Source organism: Berghia stephanieae, chromosome 4, assembly GCF_034508935.2.
Source record: "Berghia stephanieae isolate SIO BIC M18660-M18661 chromosome 4, UCSD_Bste_1.3, whole genome shotgun sequence".
Classification (NCBI taxonomy): domain Eukaryota; kingdom Metazoa; phylum Mollusca; class Gastropoda; order Nudibranchia; family Aeolidiidae; genus Berghia; species Berghia stephanieae.
In genome coordinates, this window is record NC_088363.1 from 39,923,132 (window position 1) to 39,940,631 (window position 17,500).

At 39.1% G+C, this 17,500-nt stretch overlaps 1 protein-coding gene across 1 annotated transcript in view; it reads left to right on the forward strand.

The window, feature by feature from the left end:
- Nucleotides 1-65: 65 nt before the first annotated feature.
- LOC144970551 (arylsulfatase B-like) overlaps nucleotides 66-17,500 on the forward strand; it is a 25,105-nt gene continuing 7,670 nt past the window's right edge. Inside the window, exons 1-9 of the mRNA XM_078910310.1 lie at nucleotides 66-143; nucleotides 662-831; nucleotides 3,554-3,665; nucleotides 5,235-5,286; nucleotides 9,071-9,174; nucleotides 9,815-9,921; nucleotides 11,214-11,278; nucleotides 13,928-14,029; nucleotides 15,224-15,287. Coding sequence (XP_078766436.1) covers nucleotides 705-831; nucleotides 3,554-3,665; nucleotides 5,235-5,286; nucleotides 9,071-9,174; nucleotides 9,815-9,921; nucleotides 11,214-11,278; nucleotides 13,928-14,029; nucleotides 15,224-15,287 — 733 coding nt within the window. The 5' untranslated portion in view covers nucleotides 66-143; nucleotides 662-704. The remainder of the gene's footprint in view (nucleotides 144-661; nucleotides 832-3,553; nucleotides 3,666-5,234; nucleotides 5,287-9,070; nucleotides 9,175-9,814; nucleotides 9,922-11,213; nucleotides 11,279-13,927; nucleotides 14,030-15,223; nucleotides 15,288-17,500) is intronic.

The following is a 17,500-nucleotide window of genomic DNA, read 5'->3' on the forward strand; positions in this document are numbered from 1 at the left end:
GATACGCTGACTCATGAAAACACACATGCCAGTTCATTATAAATTGAATGACCATCTGTGTCACTACCACACATCATTCAAAAATTGGTTAGCTGCTGGAAAATAAGCTCCTCTGAGATCTCCAGTATCGTTCTGTTAACGTTGTGAGTAGAACTGGTCAAGTGGCGAAAAATTCCCATTGAGCATGAGAGAATCTGAACATGATTTTATTCTTAGATTAATTAGTCGTCCTGAGCTAAAGTATTATTATTATCATTATTATTATTATTATTATTATTATTATTATTATTATTATTATTATTATTATTATTATTATTATTATTATTATTATTATTATTGTTGTTGTTGTTGTTGTTATTATCTTTATTATTATTTTTATCATTATTATTATTATTATTATTATTATTATTATTTTATTATTATTTTTATTATTATAATTATTATTATTATTATTATTATTATTATTGTTATTATTATTATTATTATTATTAATATTATTATTATTATTAATATTTTTATTTTTTCTATTATTATTAATTTAGTAATAGTAGTAGTATTGTTATTATTATCATCGTTATCAATATTATTTATCGTTATTGTTATTGTTGGTGTTACCATTCCTATTGTTATCTTTATTGTCATCAATTTTACCATTACACAGAGAACTGAATTAGGCTACACTGCGCTTAATTGTCGTGAAGGAAATGGATTCTCCCTTTCTGGGAAGTCCGCCTCTTCTATGGGCTGTCATTCTTGCTGTTTTAGCCGTCAACACATCAGAAGCACTAAAAAAGCCACCGAACATTGTGTTCATCTTTGCTGATGACCTAGGTAAGGTATCTTCTTAAAATTACATTATGTATCATCATAATCATCATTGCCTTTTTCACCCTGGGTCAGGGTACAGGCAACTAAGACAGTTTCCACCCCTCTCCATCTCGAACTAACTTTTTTTTTTTTTTATCTCGTTCACTTCTCTGTATATCGTCCTTCACAAATTCTGCCATTGCAGAAAACTACTCTTCGGTTGCCCAAGCTAATAAAACGAAAGGGATTTGATTTGTCCGCCTGTGTTTCCGTAATAATTTGAGTTTTATGGAAGGGATGTTAACTCTTCGACAAACCCACAACCTTGAGGTCCAGGTGACTCAAAAATGGGAGAGTCACTCACCATAAGTTGCCTTATATACTACACACTGGCTTGGCGTTGGGCTATTCTTGCATTTTGTCTGTTGAGGGACCTGGGACACACGGGGGAACATTGTGCAGACCTGCCTTCGACTACGAAAATTTAGTAGAACTACTAATTTTCGGCTCCAAACCGACAATTATATAAAGATCTTTAATTCGATAAACTTCTTGACAACAATTTTTTTTGTTTCCTGAGCTACTCTATAAAGGAGTTAAAAGCATTATTCTACTATTCTCGTAATATATTAAGGACAATGCTAATTTTAGAAAATAGTTTTAGTGTCAACTATGTTATTACCCCTGAAAATTACTAATTTTTCTAATTACAAGCAGGCAGGCCTGCATGTGTATGATTCAGTCTTATTCTACCTTGATCTCCTCTCCCCGTTTTCATTGTTTTTTAGAATTTTTAAGGGTTTTCTGGCGCCAGTAAAAGGAAAAAAGTTGGATATTCAAAACATTATAGATTTACAACTTGAAACACTCGAGGAAAAAAAGTGAGACAAAGGGGAATTGTTTAAATAGAGAAAAGATGTAGATTCCAAGAGCACACTATTTGTGTACTTAGTTTGAGATCAACTAAAAGTCTCATCCAGACATAAGCACCGGATGAGAAAACACTCTTATGTTTACAGGTTATATTCAAAACAAAGAATATAAATACAGAGAGTTTAATTACAAGCAAAAAAATTTATCCCAAAACTATAACTATTTATTTGACTGTTTGCCTCCCAGCAAAGGACTCCGGTAAGGACCAGGACAAAGCAAAGTATCCTTGTTGTGCAGCTATGTGGTCTTGTGGTATGACACTCGCTTTCGGATCGGAAGCTCCTTGGTTCGAGCTCGCGCAGCGCGTAGTCGAGTCCTTGGAAAAGACTCTTTACTCACATTCTCTCACCGTACTCAGGTGGCCGCCAACAGTGTTGTCTCTGTTGGAAAAATTATAATATAGCCTAACAGGCGTCATGTCTCGGTCGACATTTTGCGTGTTGCTGTTGGTCAGAGACCCTTTGCAAAGCGCTTTGAGCACATTTAGTGGATATTGCTCTATATAAATGCTCGGGTTTTGTTGGGTTTTTTCTTTTTAAAAAAATCTCATTCCAAAACAAAGTCAGAAGGAAACCCAGAAAAAAGATATTATAGATAGATAGCAGCCACACTTCCTCCCACCATTGAGTCAGAAGACCCCCCCCCCCCCCCCCCCCCCCCCCCAGCCGTTTTCATTGACACCACTGTCGCATTGTTGCAAATGTTTTCTTACAAAAAAAACAAAAAAAAAAACTTCAGCAGTTTAACAAGTAAGCCCGCGAGTTCCCTGTCTTAACCTTTTTGTCAAGTTGAGGGTCATTTAAATCGTTCGATATTTGAAGGACGAGTTTTCTGATCAAAATTTCCAGATTACGACAGTTAATTGGTTAATTGTGCGGCTATGTAGTCTTGCGGTATGGCACTCGCTTTCGGATCGGAAGGTCCTGGATTCGAGCCTAGCTCGGCGCATAGTTGAGTCCTTGGAAAAGGCTTTTCATTCACATTCTCTCACTGTACTCAGGTGCAAAATGAGTTAACAGCGTGATCTCTGTCAAGGAGAAAATGTAATATCAACTAACAGGCGTCATGTAACGTCCTACATTTTATGTGTTGCTGTTGGCCAGGGATCCCTTGTAAAGCGCTTTGATCACGTTTAGTAGATATTGCTCTATATAAAAGATCAAGTATATTTTCTTTAAGCTCGTTCAATAAGATGGATAGTGAGAGGTATTATGATCGTTTTTAAGAAATGAAGTCCGTCCGTGACACATCATCTCAAAGCAGCGGTGTGGTCTTGTGGTATAACACTCGCTTTCAGACCTGAGGGTCCAGGGTTCGAGTCCCACTGTAAGCCGGGCAAGTCTTTTTTTTTTACTCACAATTCCCTTATTTGTAGTCGGATGTAAAATGAGTACCTGGCAGTTAACAGCGTTTTACTTTTTGAAAGAGAGGTTGTAGTATTATTGCCATGCAGGGGTCATCTCTTGTCCTACATGTTAAGTGTTGATACTATACGTGCTCAAATAGCTTTACAAGGAGTCCCTGACCAACAGCAACACGTAACATGTAGAACAAAACATGACGCCTCTAAAGCGATATTACAATATTTTCCGACGTAGACAACGCTGTAAACGGCCAAGTACTCATTTTACACATGAGTACGGTGAGAGTATATGAGAATAGAGCGTTTTCCAAGGATTCAACTATGCGCCGAGCCAGGCTCGAACGCAAGACCTTCCGATCTGAAAGCGAGTGTCATACCCAAAACCACATAGCCGCACATTATCATGCTATCTCCTGAAACCTAAAACATGGAAAAATGTATCAATTTTAGGTTGGAACGATATTGGATTCAACAACCCTGATATCATATCACCACACATTGACGGTCTGGCAAACTCAGGGGTCATCCTCGAGCAGTCTTATGTACAGCCTGTGTGTACGCCGTAAGTCTTGATCATTAACCCTCTCCTTACCACCTACAGCAAAATCGTCACATTTGTTACACCACAATAATATACGTTTTTTATTATTCAGATTAATGTTGTATACATCACAAGATTTGAATAATGATCTTTGTTGAATTACTAAGAACATAAAGTTGTTTTGTAGTTGTAGTGAGCTTGTTTGAGTTTAAAAAATCATTTTTTCTGCCGGGTAAGCCTGTCATTTTGGGAAAATACTGAAAATGGTCGGAAAGGAAAGAGTTAATGCTTCCGCCTATTGATCATTTGGCCTCTTGCTGTTATGCTTGGCAAGCTATCCACTAAATATGCTCAATACACTGTATGAGTGGTATCAAGACAAAAAAACTTAACGCCTAGGACGAGACATGACGCATGTTAGGATGTACATTTTTTCGGACAGACACAAAGCTGTTAACGACCAGGTACTCATTTTACACCTGAGCACGGTGAGAGATTGTTAGTAAAGAGTCTGTCCCAAGGACTCAACTATGTGCCGCTCAGAGCGGTACTCCAACCATAATACAAGACAACAGTGTCGCAAGGTAGAGTAGAGGAAATACGTATAACACACGTGTCATTTACTTATATGGCTTGTGGTCTTGTGGTGTGCCAATCGGCCTCTGGTTTGTAAATTCCTGGTTTAAGTCTCTTTATTGGCGGGATAAAGTTAAGCCCCTGGTATAGACTCTTAACTCATGTTATCTCATCTTACTCAGGTGTATAAAGAGTCCTGGCACAGTAACAGATGTTGTCTCTTTCGGAAGCATATATTAGTGGCTTAACTTAGTGGTGTTTTGTCCTAGATAGGTGTTGCTATTAGCTTGGGGGGAACATATAAAGAGCTGCAAGAACATTTTGCAGATATTCAGCCATTACAAAAAGCTCAATTTAGTATTAAAATCGATAAATATATTATGTAAATAAAATCACTTTTTCATATTATTCTAATCTAAAAATATCTGTAATACGAAGTATTTTCAATAATAGTATCTAGAGTGTTTTTATTGCATGACAGTTACTCACTGTATGGATTATTCTTTATTGACGCCTTCCTAGTGGTACCCTTATGAGTTGACACACGATTCCCCCCCCCCCCCACTACCCCATCCCACCCCATACCGGCAGCTTACTATCAGTTCTATGTCAAGACTCCTTTGCGAAGCGCCCTAAAAGTTAACAATGCTTTCAAATCGGTGCCATGTGAGAGTCCCTTTAAGTTTGGAGATAAATGCTGAAATTGGAAGGGCGAAAGGTACCGAGTTCGAATACACGTCCTGTTGCGCTGTGTGACCTTGTGCAAGTCACCTCGCCCTAGCTCGATTTGCGACGCAGCACTGGAGTTGACGCCTAAATTATTCAAGTCTTCCCTTGGAATAGACCCTAAAAACCAATTTCCCATTTGGGATGAATAAAGGGAATTTTACTTATTTTATTTTTTTTTTTTATAAGAAGTTTTCTATATTGTCAACTATAGAAATAAATCTTATTTTGATTATATTTAACTTCTAGGACGAAGTTCTTTTTCTCATTGTTTTTGTGTTTCTTCAGGTCACGTGCTGCCATGATGACTGGTGTCTATCCATTCCGACTAGGTCTACAGGTTTGTATTCTTATCATTTATCTATTTATTAATTTCTTTGTCATATTTTTGACATTATAAATGGTAGTAGTAGTAGTAGTAGTAGTAGTAGTAGTAGTAGTAGTAGTAGTAGTAGTAGTAGTAGTAGTAGTAGTAGTAGTAGTAGTAGTAGTAGTAGTAGTAGTAGTAGTAGTAGTAGTAGTAGTAGTAGTAGTAGTAGTAGTAATAGTTAGTAGTAGTAGTAGTAGTAGTAGTAGTAGTAGTAGTAGTAGTAGTAGTAGTAGTAGTAGTAGTAGTAGTAGTAGTAGTAGTAGTAGTAGTAGTAGTAGTAGAATGACGCTTGCTGAGAAATGTGTGATTCAGTCATAGTCGATGAGTATAACTGCTCTCTCCATCCATGTTGTTAATTTGTTTCCATTGGTCACGGTCCAGGGACAGAGATTTGAGGCTGTCAAGATCTTGTTCTGACTTTAGTACGGAGGGTACTGCATTATTTCTTGGTTCTTCAGGGATTAATTCGGCCTCATCTGAATCCAGAAATTTCTTATATGTAGAGAGATCCTGGTTCAGGGTAGTTACTATTGATGTTGGTGGTCTTCCAACATATTTGTTGCCATGAAGGAAATATTCTGTCATTGCAGTTTGGGCTGGGGTGTTATCTTCTCGACGTAAGATTTGACCAAATAGCCTCCATCGCAATCGTTTATTATATCAAACGCCACAAACAAGTGCGGTTATATGGCTCAGTGCGTGGCCTTCGTAAACTCATGGCCTGACACTGACCAACAGATAACGTCAAAAGACAAGTCTTTGGCCACAAAAGAAAACAAATCGTGAGTTGTATTCAACAGTTCAACCAATGAGATCACTTGACAACTCACAAGGCGGTCCGTAAACCTAAAAATGACATCAAAATATGGGTCTTAGTGGATTTTCGTGTCAGACGATAAGTTCACAATGACTACGCTCAGTGCCACGGTGTCTCGTCATATCTTGTCAGAAAAGTCAAACGAGGTTAAACGAGATCAGTGGCCACATAAGTGAGTCTGATCGTAGTCACCGTTAACATAATATAGCCTGGCACTGACCAAAACATGACGTCAAAAGACAAGTCTTTGGCCACAAAAGAGAAAAATCGTGAGTTGTGTTCAATAGTTCAACCAATGGGATCACTTGTTTCCTTGAGCTCTACAAACGACAACTCACTAGACGGTGCACAAACTTTAAAAAATGACGTCAAACTGTAAGTCCTTGAGTGTCGGGCTATAAGTTAACGATGGCTACGGTCTGATTGTACCCATCGTTATCATATATAGCTTGACACTAGATCCCACTAAGACGTATTGTTTGACGTCATTTTTTAAAGGTTTTTGCACCATGTCGTGAGTTGTCGTTTGTAGAGCCAATGATGATAATTGAATGCACAACATCAAGACATTCAAATAAAAATCAAGATTCCAAGTTTCATTTTTACTGCTTTATTTGTTGTGGTAAATTCGAAATCTAAATCAAACAGCATGGTCATAATTCAATCAGTTTCATAAATTCCAAATCCGTAAAATTAATTTAAATGTAAAGTTAATTTGCCTATTAACCATTTTCAATATTGGTGAAATAATTCTAAGTCCGTAAAATAAAGATTCTTAGTAGGATGTTAGAACTTGCAGCATACTAGGAAAGTGCAGACTAAAGTGAAGTAAAACAGAATAATCCCGGTTTGATCAGAAACACTCTATTTTATGCCCTATTGTAAACTGTTCCCACAATTCCTTCAAACCGCTCCTACTACTGATTTTGACAGTGCCATGTCAGTCTAAAATCGACCCCCCAAGAGTAAAAGCGAATCATATTCAACCTGAAACGTTTTAAACCCTTAATATTAATGATAAACCCCTCCTTTTATGATATAATATTATTTTGAAATGTCATTTTTTCATGTACAAACAACTCCAAACCAATTAAGAAAGATTGATTAACAATGAACACGATAACCTGTCCACTAAGTTGGACGTTAAACTATCCCTAACGTATCATACACAGATCAAGTTTTACTGATATGCCTGCATCGTGAACTCACTAAACACATTTGCTGGTACCTATTTGACCATTTTGCAATAAAATTCTTGGATAACCTTTTGCATAAGCTTACTCTCTTACACTAAGGACACACAGAGACTGGTTCGTATTGGAGATGATAATTTATTGGGTCGTATTCAAGTCTTGGATTAAATTTAAATGACTGCATGCCACTCAAACCCTGTAAATAATACCAGTTCTCAAAGCTGAATAAATATCATATATTATACCATCAAGTTATTCATGATCGACATAATATGTAAACAGGCTCACCGATGTCATCAAATAATCTTGTCATAATATTCACTCATGGCCCAGTCATTTAGACGTCCAGACTTTTCGTACGAACGTGGATTTGACGCGGTGGATGTGGGTAACCGCGAATCGACAGATGTCGACGAGATAAGTTCCGATTAGACGTACAGAACCCATTGTTCTACTGCTTGGTGAATAATACCACCACTGAAATGTAAACTTAAACCTTATAATAATATGATCAAGAAAATTGTGTGATAACTAGTATAAAAACAATAACAATGATCAGAGAAAGGTCGAATTCATTCACTTTACTGTTTAAACAACCAAAGATGTTTGTCCGAGGACTTGTGAGGTGTGTCACATATTTCATGTTTTGATTGGTCAAAAATCTACTGGTTAATTCACTGAATGCTCATGTAAGCAAAATTGTGAACCGTCGTCTCAAAATGGGATTACGACCTCACAAAGTCCCAGGTTTGAGAGGTTTTGCCAAGATGTGCGGCTATGTAGTCTTGTGATATGACACTCGCATTCGGATCGGAAGGTCCTGGGTTCGAGCCTCGCTCGGCGCATAGTTGAGTCCTTGGAAAAGGCTCTTTATTCACATTCCCTCACCGTACTCAGGTGTAAAAGGATTCCTTGGCCTTTAACAGCGTTGTCTCTGTCCAGTAAATTGTAATACCGCCTACCAGACGTCATGCATAACTATTTTAGTAGCAGGATGTATGTGCAGATTCAGGGACCGGTACGTAAAAAAAACGAGGACGGGTAATCTTTGTTGATGACGAGCTTGTAGTTTTTTAAAAAATTATGTCCTTCCGCCACGACACCATAAGATATCGTCGCCTAGGCATTCCATGACAGAATATAGATATAAGTTCATTAAACAAGATGTGTCAACAGGAATCACCCATGTTGTCCAAGTGAGCAAATTGCGGGTTAATAATCTTGCTCAATGGAAAAAAAAAAAACCAAAGTGCCTGAAGCGGGGCTCGAACCAGGGACCTTCCGGGCCACACCGCAATGCCTTAACCACTCGGTGACTTCACCCTCCTAAGCTTATAGTGTGTAATCAGTCCACGGGAAGAGTGGTTTTATACTTCCAACGAGATTGGAATCACATTTTTGGAATCATTCTTTTGTTCCTATTGTATTCCGGGAGCATCGTGGTTCAGCGGTACGATCTTTGCTTCGCACCCAAAAGGTACCGAGTTCGATAACCCGCCGCTGCGGTGTGTGGCCTTGAGCTAGTCATCTAGCCCTAGCTCAATTTTCGGCGCTGCACTGAACTGCAACTGAAGCCTGGGTTATTCCAGTCTACCCTTGAAATAGACCCGAGAGAAAGATTTCCCCTAATGGATGAAGAACGGGAATTTAATTTCTTTACATTTTATTCGCTTTTCTACTTGCCAATATCTTACCAATTCCCCCCCCCCCACCCCCTCCTTTTTTCTCTTTTGTTGTTTACCAGCATTTAGTGATCCTATCAGATCAAGCTGTATGTGTACCTTTTGACAGAACCTTCCTACCCGAAACCCTGAAGGATGCAGGCTATGCCACGCACGCTGTAGGAAAGTAAGAGTTTAAAATTTTATGACTTATGGGATCTAGTTGGTGGTGGTGGTGGGGGGGGGGGGGGGGGCGATAGCTCAGTTGTCCACCCAGCAGTGATTGGGTAGATGGAGTCTGTTAGATCCGGCTGAAAAAACTTTGCGATAGACTAGCGTCCTATCCAAAGGGTAGCTAGCAATTGTTATTGTCCGTTTCACGCTATAGAAATCGGGATAAACTCCGGCTCCATGGGTCTCCTGGCTCTGAATGACTACTTTTTTATGTGAACTAGTGGTACAACACTCGCTTCGGATCGGAAGGTCCTGGGTTCGAGTCCCGATCTGAGCAGCGCATGGTTGATGGAAAAGACTCTGGACCTACTCATATTCTCTGACCATACAATATGTGTAACTGGTCTTTAACAGCGTTGTATCTGTCGAAAATATGTAATATCGCCTTATCGGGGTCCATCTGTTTTTGTTAAAAATCATGTATTAAGTTGTTATATTCATTTTTGTTTGTTAGTTTTTAAAGTCCATGGCCTCTAGTAGCTTTGTATCACTTTAGGCCTGACTTGTGGAAAAGAACCACCTTTTAGTATATATTCGATTATTCCTATACATCAATCAACTTAGCAATCTTTCTTTATTGCTACCAATCACAGGTGGCATCTTGGATTCTGTAACAAGAAATGTACTCCTACCTACCGCGGGTTCGATTCCTTCCTGGGCTGCTATAATGGGGGAGAAGATTACTACACAAAAGAAATTAGTAAGAATTTATAATAATAACATCATATGAATTGGATTCAATAGTCCGGTGTCACGTCGCCCAGCAACGGCGGACATCATGGTTCTAAACAAAGAAAATCGGTCCTTTTTATTCTTCATGCTGGCTAGAGCTTTTCATTTGTCATGTGATCAGAATGTATAAAAGTCAAAAATTATCATATATATAATGTTTTTCTCCTCTGGATACACTTTCATGCTCGTCGGAGAAATATTTCATAAGGACGTCCACCATTGTTCCGATAGTTTAGAGCCAGTTACTAAGTTACCGTGCGTCATTACGAGGCAAGTGACGTCATGACTGTTGAAGCGTATATTTGTACTTTTTTGTCTTACAAGCAATGGGGATAATCTAGATTATCTTTCCATGTGCTCGAGGTCATTGGTCACATTGCAAATAAATGTGCTCAAAGTGACCCACAAAGTGAACAGTGTTCACAGATTTTGAAATATCTAGCATCAGGATTGGTCATTTTGTTCAGCTTGACACACGGGTATGCTGACAGCTTTCATAAGCAAAGCAAAGTGTATACATTTGTTAAGAAATATCCAATCGTGAGACAGCAACATGTTTGATGACTAGATTGGACGAAAATATGAATAGCTATGGTCTTTGTTATTTTTTATTTTTTTTTGCCATCCGCGTTTATGAGTAATTCTCACTAAACTGTATCAACCAGACTATAAACGTTCATGGTTACACATAGATTTGTTTGTTGGTCCGTTATACTTCCGGATGGCAATGTTGTGAGCTTCTTAGCCAAGTGCATACTATCTCTATAGATCGTTCCCATTCCCAACGTCAATGACTGATCACACTGCCGATCGAACGTAGACCGTAGCCATCGTTAACATAAAAAGCCTGACACTTCACCTGTCGCCATCATAAAGTTATAGCCTGACACTGACTAAAAAAATGACGTCAAAATGCCAGTCTTTTGCCATAAAAGAAAACAAATCGTGAGTTGTATTCAATAGTTCAACCAATGAAATGACTTGTTTCCTTGGCTCTGCTAACAACAACTCACTAGACGCTACACAAACCTAATGTCAAACTGCCAGTCATAGAGGGTTTTAACGTGGCCTTTGTAAAGTCATAGCCTGACACTGAAACCCAAAAAGACTGGCATTTTGACGTCATTGTTTGATTTTTGCACCGCCTAGTGAGTTGTCGTTAGTAGTGCTCATGGAAACAAGTGGTCCCATTGGTTGAACTATGGTCGTCGCCAACATTCTCAACGTCCTCGTCATATTATTCAATTCATCCATTTCCAGCTGATGGTTTTGATTTCCGTGACAATGAAGTTGTGGCCTATTCTTATGCTGGGAATTACTCAACGGTATGGACATAATGTTTATTTTTTGTTTGTTTCAAAAGCAGCAACAACAAAAACATAAATTGTGTAAGTCTCGCATCCATCTTAATTTTATTTCATGCAGCTAATAATATTTCATTAACCTTTAACCCTCTCTTTACGGGATCCCAATCACTCAGTTTGTAAAGCACTCGTTTCCTGGGTGGGGATCCTGACCTCCCATAGTGGGCAGGGAGGTACATGCTGTGTCTTCTATCCCCCCATACCCGTTTCCAATTGTTTCCTGTCATTGTCTTGGAATAGTTTTGTCCTGAACCTTGCCGGAGTTCCTTGGCTGGGAGGGAAACAGTCGAATATATAGTTATAGTTTTGGGAGATGATATTTTTTCCCTTGTAAATCATCTCTCTGTTATGCATTGTATTATGTTTAGTTTACATATTATATTATATGATTTGTAAACATCTGAGTGGGACCTGTGCTTGTGTCTGGATGAGACTTTTAGGTGATCTCAAACTAAGTACTTTGGCGGTGTGCTCTTGGAATCTACATCTGTTCCCTATTTGAGCCAATTCCCCTTTGTCTCACCTTTTCTTTTGTGCTTTAATTGTAATTCTAGAACTTTTTACTATCCCATTTTCTTCCTTTTTACTGGCGCTGATATGACCTTAATGTGTTGCCAGCGCCGTAAAACCCTTAAAAACAAAAACAGCACTCGTTTCACAAGCAAAACGACCGAGATCAATCCGGTAGATATCTTTGTGTCAGCAGCCTGTCCACCCAGCAGTGAATGGGTGGTTGGGTCTATTATATCTGACAGAAAGAACATTGCTATAGACTTGTCTCTTATCCAAAGGCCATTATCCTTTTCACGCTATAGTAACAGGGATACAATCTGGCTCCGTGGATATAAATGGATCTTAAAGACTACCTATTTTAGTCTGCCACATTCCATACAAACCTTTTCATACTTTGATCTAAAGGGTAAAATAGCATGTTACATTGTTTCCATTCATTCCATGCTACATAAACCTGGATAGACTCCACCCCTGATAACCATAAACTATTCGCAAAAAAAAACGAAAACAAAAAAGTTGAGCTTTTATATACAGCAATATCCACTAAACGTGCTCAAAGCGTTTTACAAAGGGTCCCTGACAAACAGCAACAAGTAACATGTTGAACGAGATATGACGCCTGTTAGACGATATTTTTTAACACTTTTTTTTTGACAGAGACAACAATGTTAAAGGCCAGTTACTCATTGTGAGCCTTTTCCATGGACTCAACTATGCGCCGAGCGAGCGAGGTCGAACCCAGGACCTTCGGATCCGAAAGTGAGTGCCATACCACTTGACCACATAGCCGCACTTTTATAGGACGTATTGATCTCATTGCCTTTCTAAGATGGCCGTTTGGCCCATGGGCCTAAGTGTATCCCGATTTCTTTATCGTGAACGAACAATAGCAATTTTTTTTGCTACATTTCGGATAGGACGCTAGTCTCTACAAAGTACTTACCGTCATGTGTTACAGACCCAGCTACCCAATCACTGATGAGTGGACAGGAGGATCAGAAAAAAAAATGTCAATGATACTAGAGATTGATCTCAGTCTGTGAAGCGAGTGCTCTAGCAACTGAGTTATAGGGACCCTCCCAATGGCATATTCCATTAAAAGTACTGAGTATGTTTGATATTATTGACACATTTCAGATTTAAATAAACCTACAGCTATGTAATATTTCATCGAACAGTGTTTTGTCATAGGTTAAGAATTTATTTAAGTTTTGAATGACATCAGTTTTAACACTGTGTGCCCTGTGGTGGCAGCAGCCTCTTATGGTTTTCACACTACTATGTTATGACGATCGACCCAATCAGCAAAGTCTGGTCCGCAATCGTGCACCGTCGCAAACCCGCCGAGTAGCATCGTCACAACACACCGTTCGACTAGATGCTCTGCGGTCTCAGGTTCTTGCCCACAGCGGGTACATGTTGGACAGTCAGAAAGACCCCACCGATGAAGCGCACTGGCCGTGGTGGCTGAGTTATGATGCCATGAGTAGAAAAGGAAACTTTTTTAACAAATCGTAATTTACAGTGTGTTTGTTTTTAATCATTGACACATTTCAGGTTTAAATAACCCAAGAACAGCTGCAACGACATCAATTTGGTAAACTACATATTCATTCAAATTTATTAAAGTTTTTTTTTTCTCATTGTGATCGTGTGTTTGCGCAAATGTCCAATCTAAAGCTCTAAGTTACCAGCACTCTTGTCTGTTGCATGCAGATTTGTAATGTGATAGAGAAGACGGCTTCTCATATTTTTTTTTTCTTCAGGTGACGTCATACACAAAAGACGTTTACAGTATAACGTCATTGTTCCAGGTTGATCTCCTAGGACTTACATGTTAAATAAAATAAACTTTCGAAAAAGTAGGAAAAAAGCCAAAATAAATCACGATTTTTTTCAGAATTACACTTTTCTACTGATGACGTCACAGCTCACCAACTGAAGGACGCACAGTGTTAAATCTTATATAAATCAAAACTTGAATACATTCTTCACATGTGGCAAAAAACCGTTTGATGAAATATTACGTAGCTCCCGAGTTATTCAAACCTGATATGTGTCAATAATAAAAATAAACACAATGTATTAACTTTACAGTATCAATACAGTGAGAGAGTACGTGAGATCATCTCCTCCCATGATGTCAACAAACCTATATTCCTCTACCTACCTTACCAGAGTGTACACACACCACTGCAGGTTTGGAATTCATCATCATCATCATCATCATCATCATCATCATCATCATCATCATCATCATCATCATCAAAAGCATCGTCATCCTCATCATCATCATCCTCATTAATATTATCAATTTTATAAACTTATATTTTATATTACCATATATACTTACATTCAATCCCAAATCCGGCTATTTGAGGCACTTTCGTCTAATGGTATGACAATCTTTGTGTCTCCAGTTCTTCCACCTCCCCTCTGGGCGGTTGTAGACTTTCTGCGTGGAACTATAGCCATACGCTACTACTAGTAAAAAAAAATTAATCATATATATAGAGCGTAATATCCACGAAACGTGCTCAAAGCGCTTTACAAAAGGTCCCTGACCAACAGCAACACGTACGCCTGTTAGGCGATATTACAAGAATTATTTTCGACAGAGACAAGGCTGTTAATGGTCAGGTACCTGAGCACTGAGAGTGAGCACGGTGAGATAATGTGAATAAAGAGCTTTTTGCAAAGACTCAACTATGTGCCGAGGGAGGCTCGAACCTGGATCTTTCTATCCGAAATCGAGTGTCATACAACTAGACTATATAGCCTACTACTTTAAGCGGCTCTTGGGGTAACTCTTTCACTGTACAATGCGCCGCTCAGAGGTGTACTCGAACCTTAGACCGTCCGCACAATTGTTGTACTTCCTGATAAGCTTCATATTATCTTGTCCTTAGTGTTAGGCGTTGGCGTTAGCTTGGGGTCCATAGAACATGTATGGAGCACCATTTAGTGTATTTATTTAGTGGTATGGCACTCGCCTTCAGATCGGAAGTCCAGGGTTCGAGTCCCGCTCTGAGCGGCGTATAATTGACTCCTTGAAAAAGGCTTTTACTTACATTGCCTCGCTGACTGGGTGTAAAATGAGTACCTGACCGTGAGCAGTGTTGTCTCGGTCCAAAAAAAAAGTGTAATATCGCCTAACTTATGTCATGTCAAATCCTACATATTCAGTATTGCTTCTGTTGGCTAGGGACCTCTTGTAAAGCGCTTTGAACACGTTTAGTGGATTTTTGCGATATATATAAATTGCTCAAGTTTTTTTGGTTCTTATTTTGTTTTGTTTGGTTTGTTTGTTTTTGTTTTTTTTGCTATTGAGATAGCACACTTATTAAAATCAATTATTTCCATTGTCCATTATTCTTGTTTATTCCTATTCAGGTACCGAAAAAATATTTGGATATGTATCCCAACATGCAAGACTCTGACCGAAAGACGTTCAGTGGTAAGAAGCTTTAGACATAGGGCAGATGTGTTGTGACGTCATGTCTTCTACTTCTCCGGTTACAAACTCATTGGAAGTGTGCATGTAACCAGTCCTTTGGAGGACTAATAATGAATAGGTTGCATACTGAATCATACGGTGACGGATGACTATTTTTGTAGTGGTATGTATAGGCAGATTCTTAGGAGTTCGGAGCGTAAAAGAGCGAGGATGGATGATCTTTATTCACGACCAGCGTGTATTTAGACTAGAAAATAAGATACTATCACTCTGAAACCACAAGATCAATTACACGGGCTATGTGTCCAGTCCTCCGGAAGACTGGTTTTATTTATCTCCACCAATTTACATCCTGTCTTTTTCTACAATTTGTCTATTGAACTCATACTGTGGGAGGTGAAAAGTTGGGTCTATGGAAATTGCTCTTTAATATCACACTCACTCATCTACTCGGGAATATATTTAAATTGAGTTCCTGGACTGTTTTTTAATGTTCAAAATGAATGTATAACCTTCTCTAATTGTTCTACAATTTAAGTGTTGTTTGACTCGGGCCTATCGTGGTTGAGGTTTCTCCAGTGGATACCGGGACATTCAAATATACCAGGAAATGACAATGCAGACAGACTAGCCAGACTCGGATCAAGACTTTTACAACCATCAATTCCAGTATCCTTAGACACAGCGAAACAAATAATCAAAACAAATAAGAGAAAAGAATGGATGAACAGTTGGGCAATGAGCGCCACGGGTAGATGGATGTTTTTCCATATGACCACTCCTGTAAAGACCGATTGCCTAAATAAGATCAGAAGACACCAGCAAAGCATTAGTGTCGAGCGGAAGTCTCGATGATACCTCAAGTCATCGGCCACCAACACTCAAAACTTCCCGAACTCGATGACCAAGGAAAAGTCGGGAATTCCCGAGAAGTAGCACTTCAACTGAGCTTTGGATGGCTTTTTTGTATTAAAACTTAAAATACATTAAATAAATTCACTTTGTATAATAATAAAACATTGATACCTATAACCATTTTGATCTATTTACGACGTTTGTGTTTTGTTAGCTGTTTAAAATATGATATAACGTCAATACCCAATACCAATGACTAGGTATTGAATGAAAGCACCGATGACTAGAGCGATTCTCGAGACTTTTTTGAGTCTCGAGACTCAAAAAAGCATCGAGACGCAAAAAAGTCTCGAGCTTCGCTGGAATCATCGCCGACGAGAGAGGGGTGAACAATGCAGATAGTACACATTGTTAGTAACGCGTGCGTCGCTCGCGCAGTATAGTCTCGAGACTCGGGACTCGGGACTCAATACGAGAAGCATCGACGACCAAGATTCTCGAGACGAGAAAAGCATCGAGAACTAAGTGGAGGTCGGGAAGTTCTCAGTCGTCGATGACCTGACTTCTCAAAACCTAAAGCATCGTTGACCTTTTGGTGACCCGGATGCCCTCCCCTACAAAGCATCATCTTTCAACTAAGAACACAACACATACCGCTCAACAACCATTTAAGCAAAATTACAAAAGACACATCCCCTTCCTGCCCCCTATGTCAACACCCCAATGAAACAGTAACACACCACTTGCTTGAATGTCAACCTCTTGAAGACCTGAGATGCACATTCCTCCCACCAGATCCAAGCATCAGTAACACACTTTATAATCACCTGGAACAACTACAAAAGACGTCTAACTTCTACGTCATGGCACAAGACAGAAGGGCTAGAGCTCAGGTGGTCGCTGGTTCGGATAGGTAAGTAAGTGGTTGAGGTTATCATTGAGGTTACCATGGACAGACAAGTATACGATCGAGGGAGTGTTTGCGAAGGTGATAAGGAAAGAATATTGATAGATATTATCAGAAAGAGGCAATTGGATTCAATAGTCTGGTGTCACGTCGCCCAGCAACGGCGGCCATCGTGGTTCTAAACAAAGAAAATCGGTACTTTTTATTCTTCATGCTGACTAGAACTTTTCAGATGTCTTGTGATCAGAATGTGTAAAAGTCAAACCATGATCAAATTTCTAATGTTTTTTTCCTCTGGATACGCTTTTATGCTCGTCGGAGAAATATTTAATAAGGGCGTCCGCCATTGTTCCGATAGTTTAGAGCCAGTTACTGTTACCATGCGTCATTACGAGGGAAGTGACGTTGCGACTGTTGAAGCGTATTACGGTTTCTGGGACAAGCGACGGAA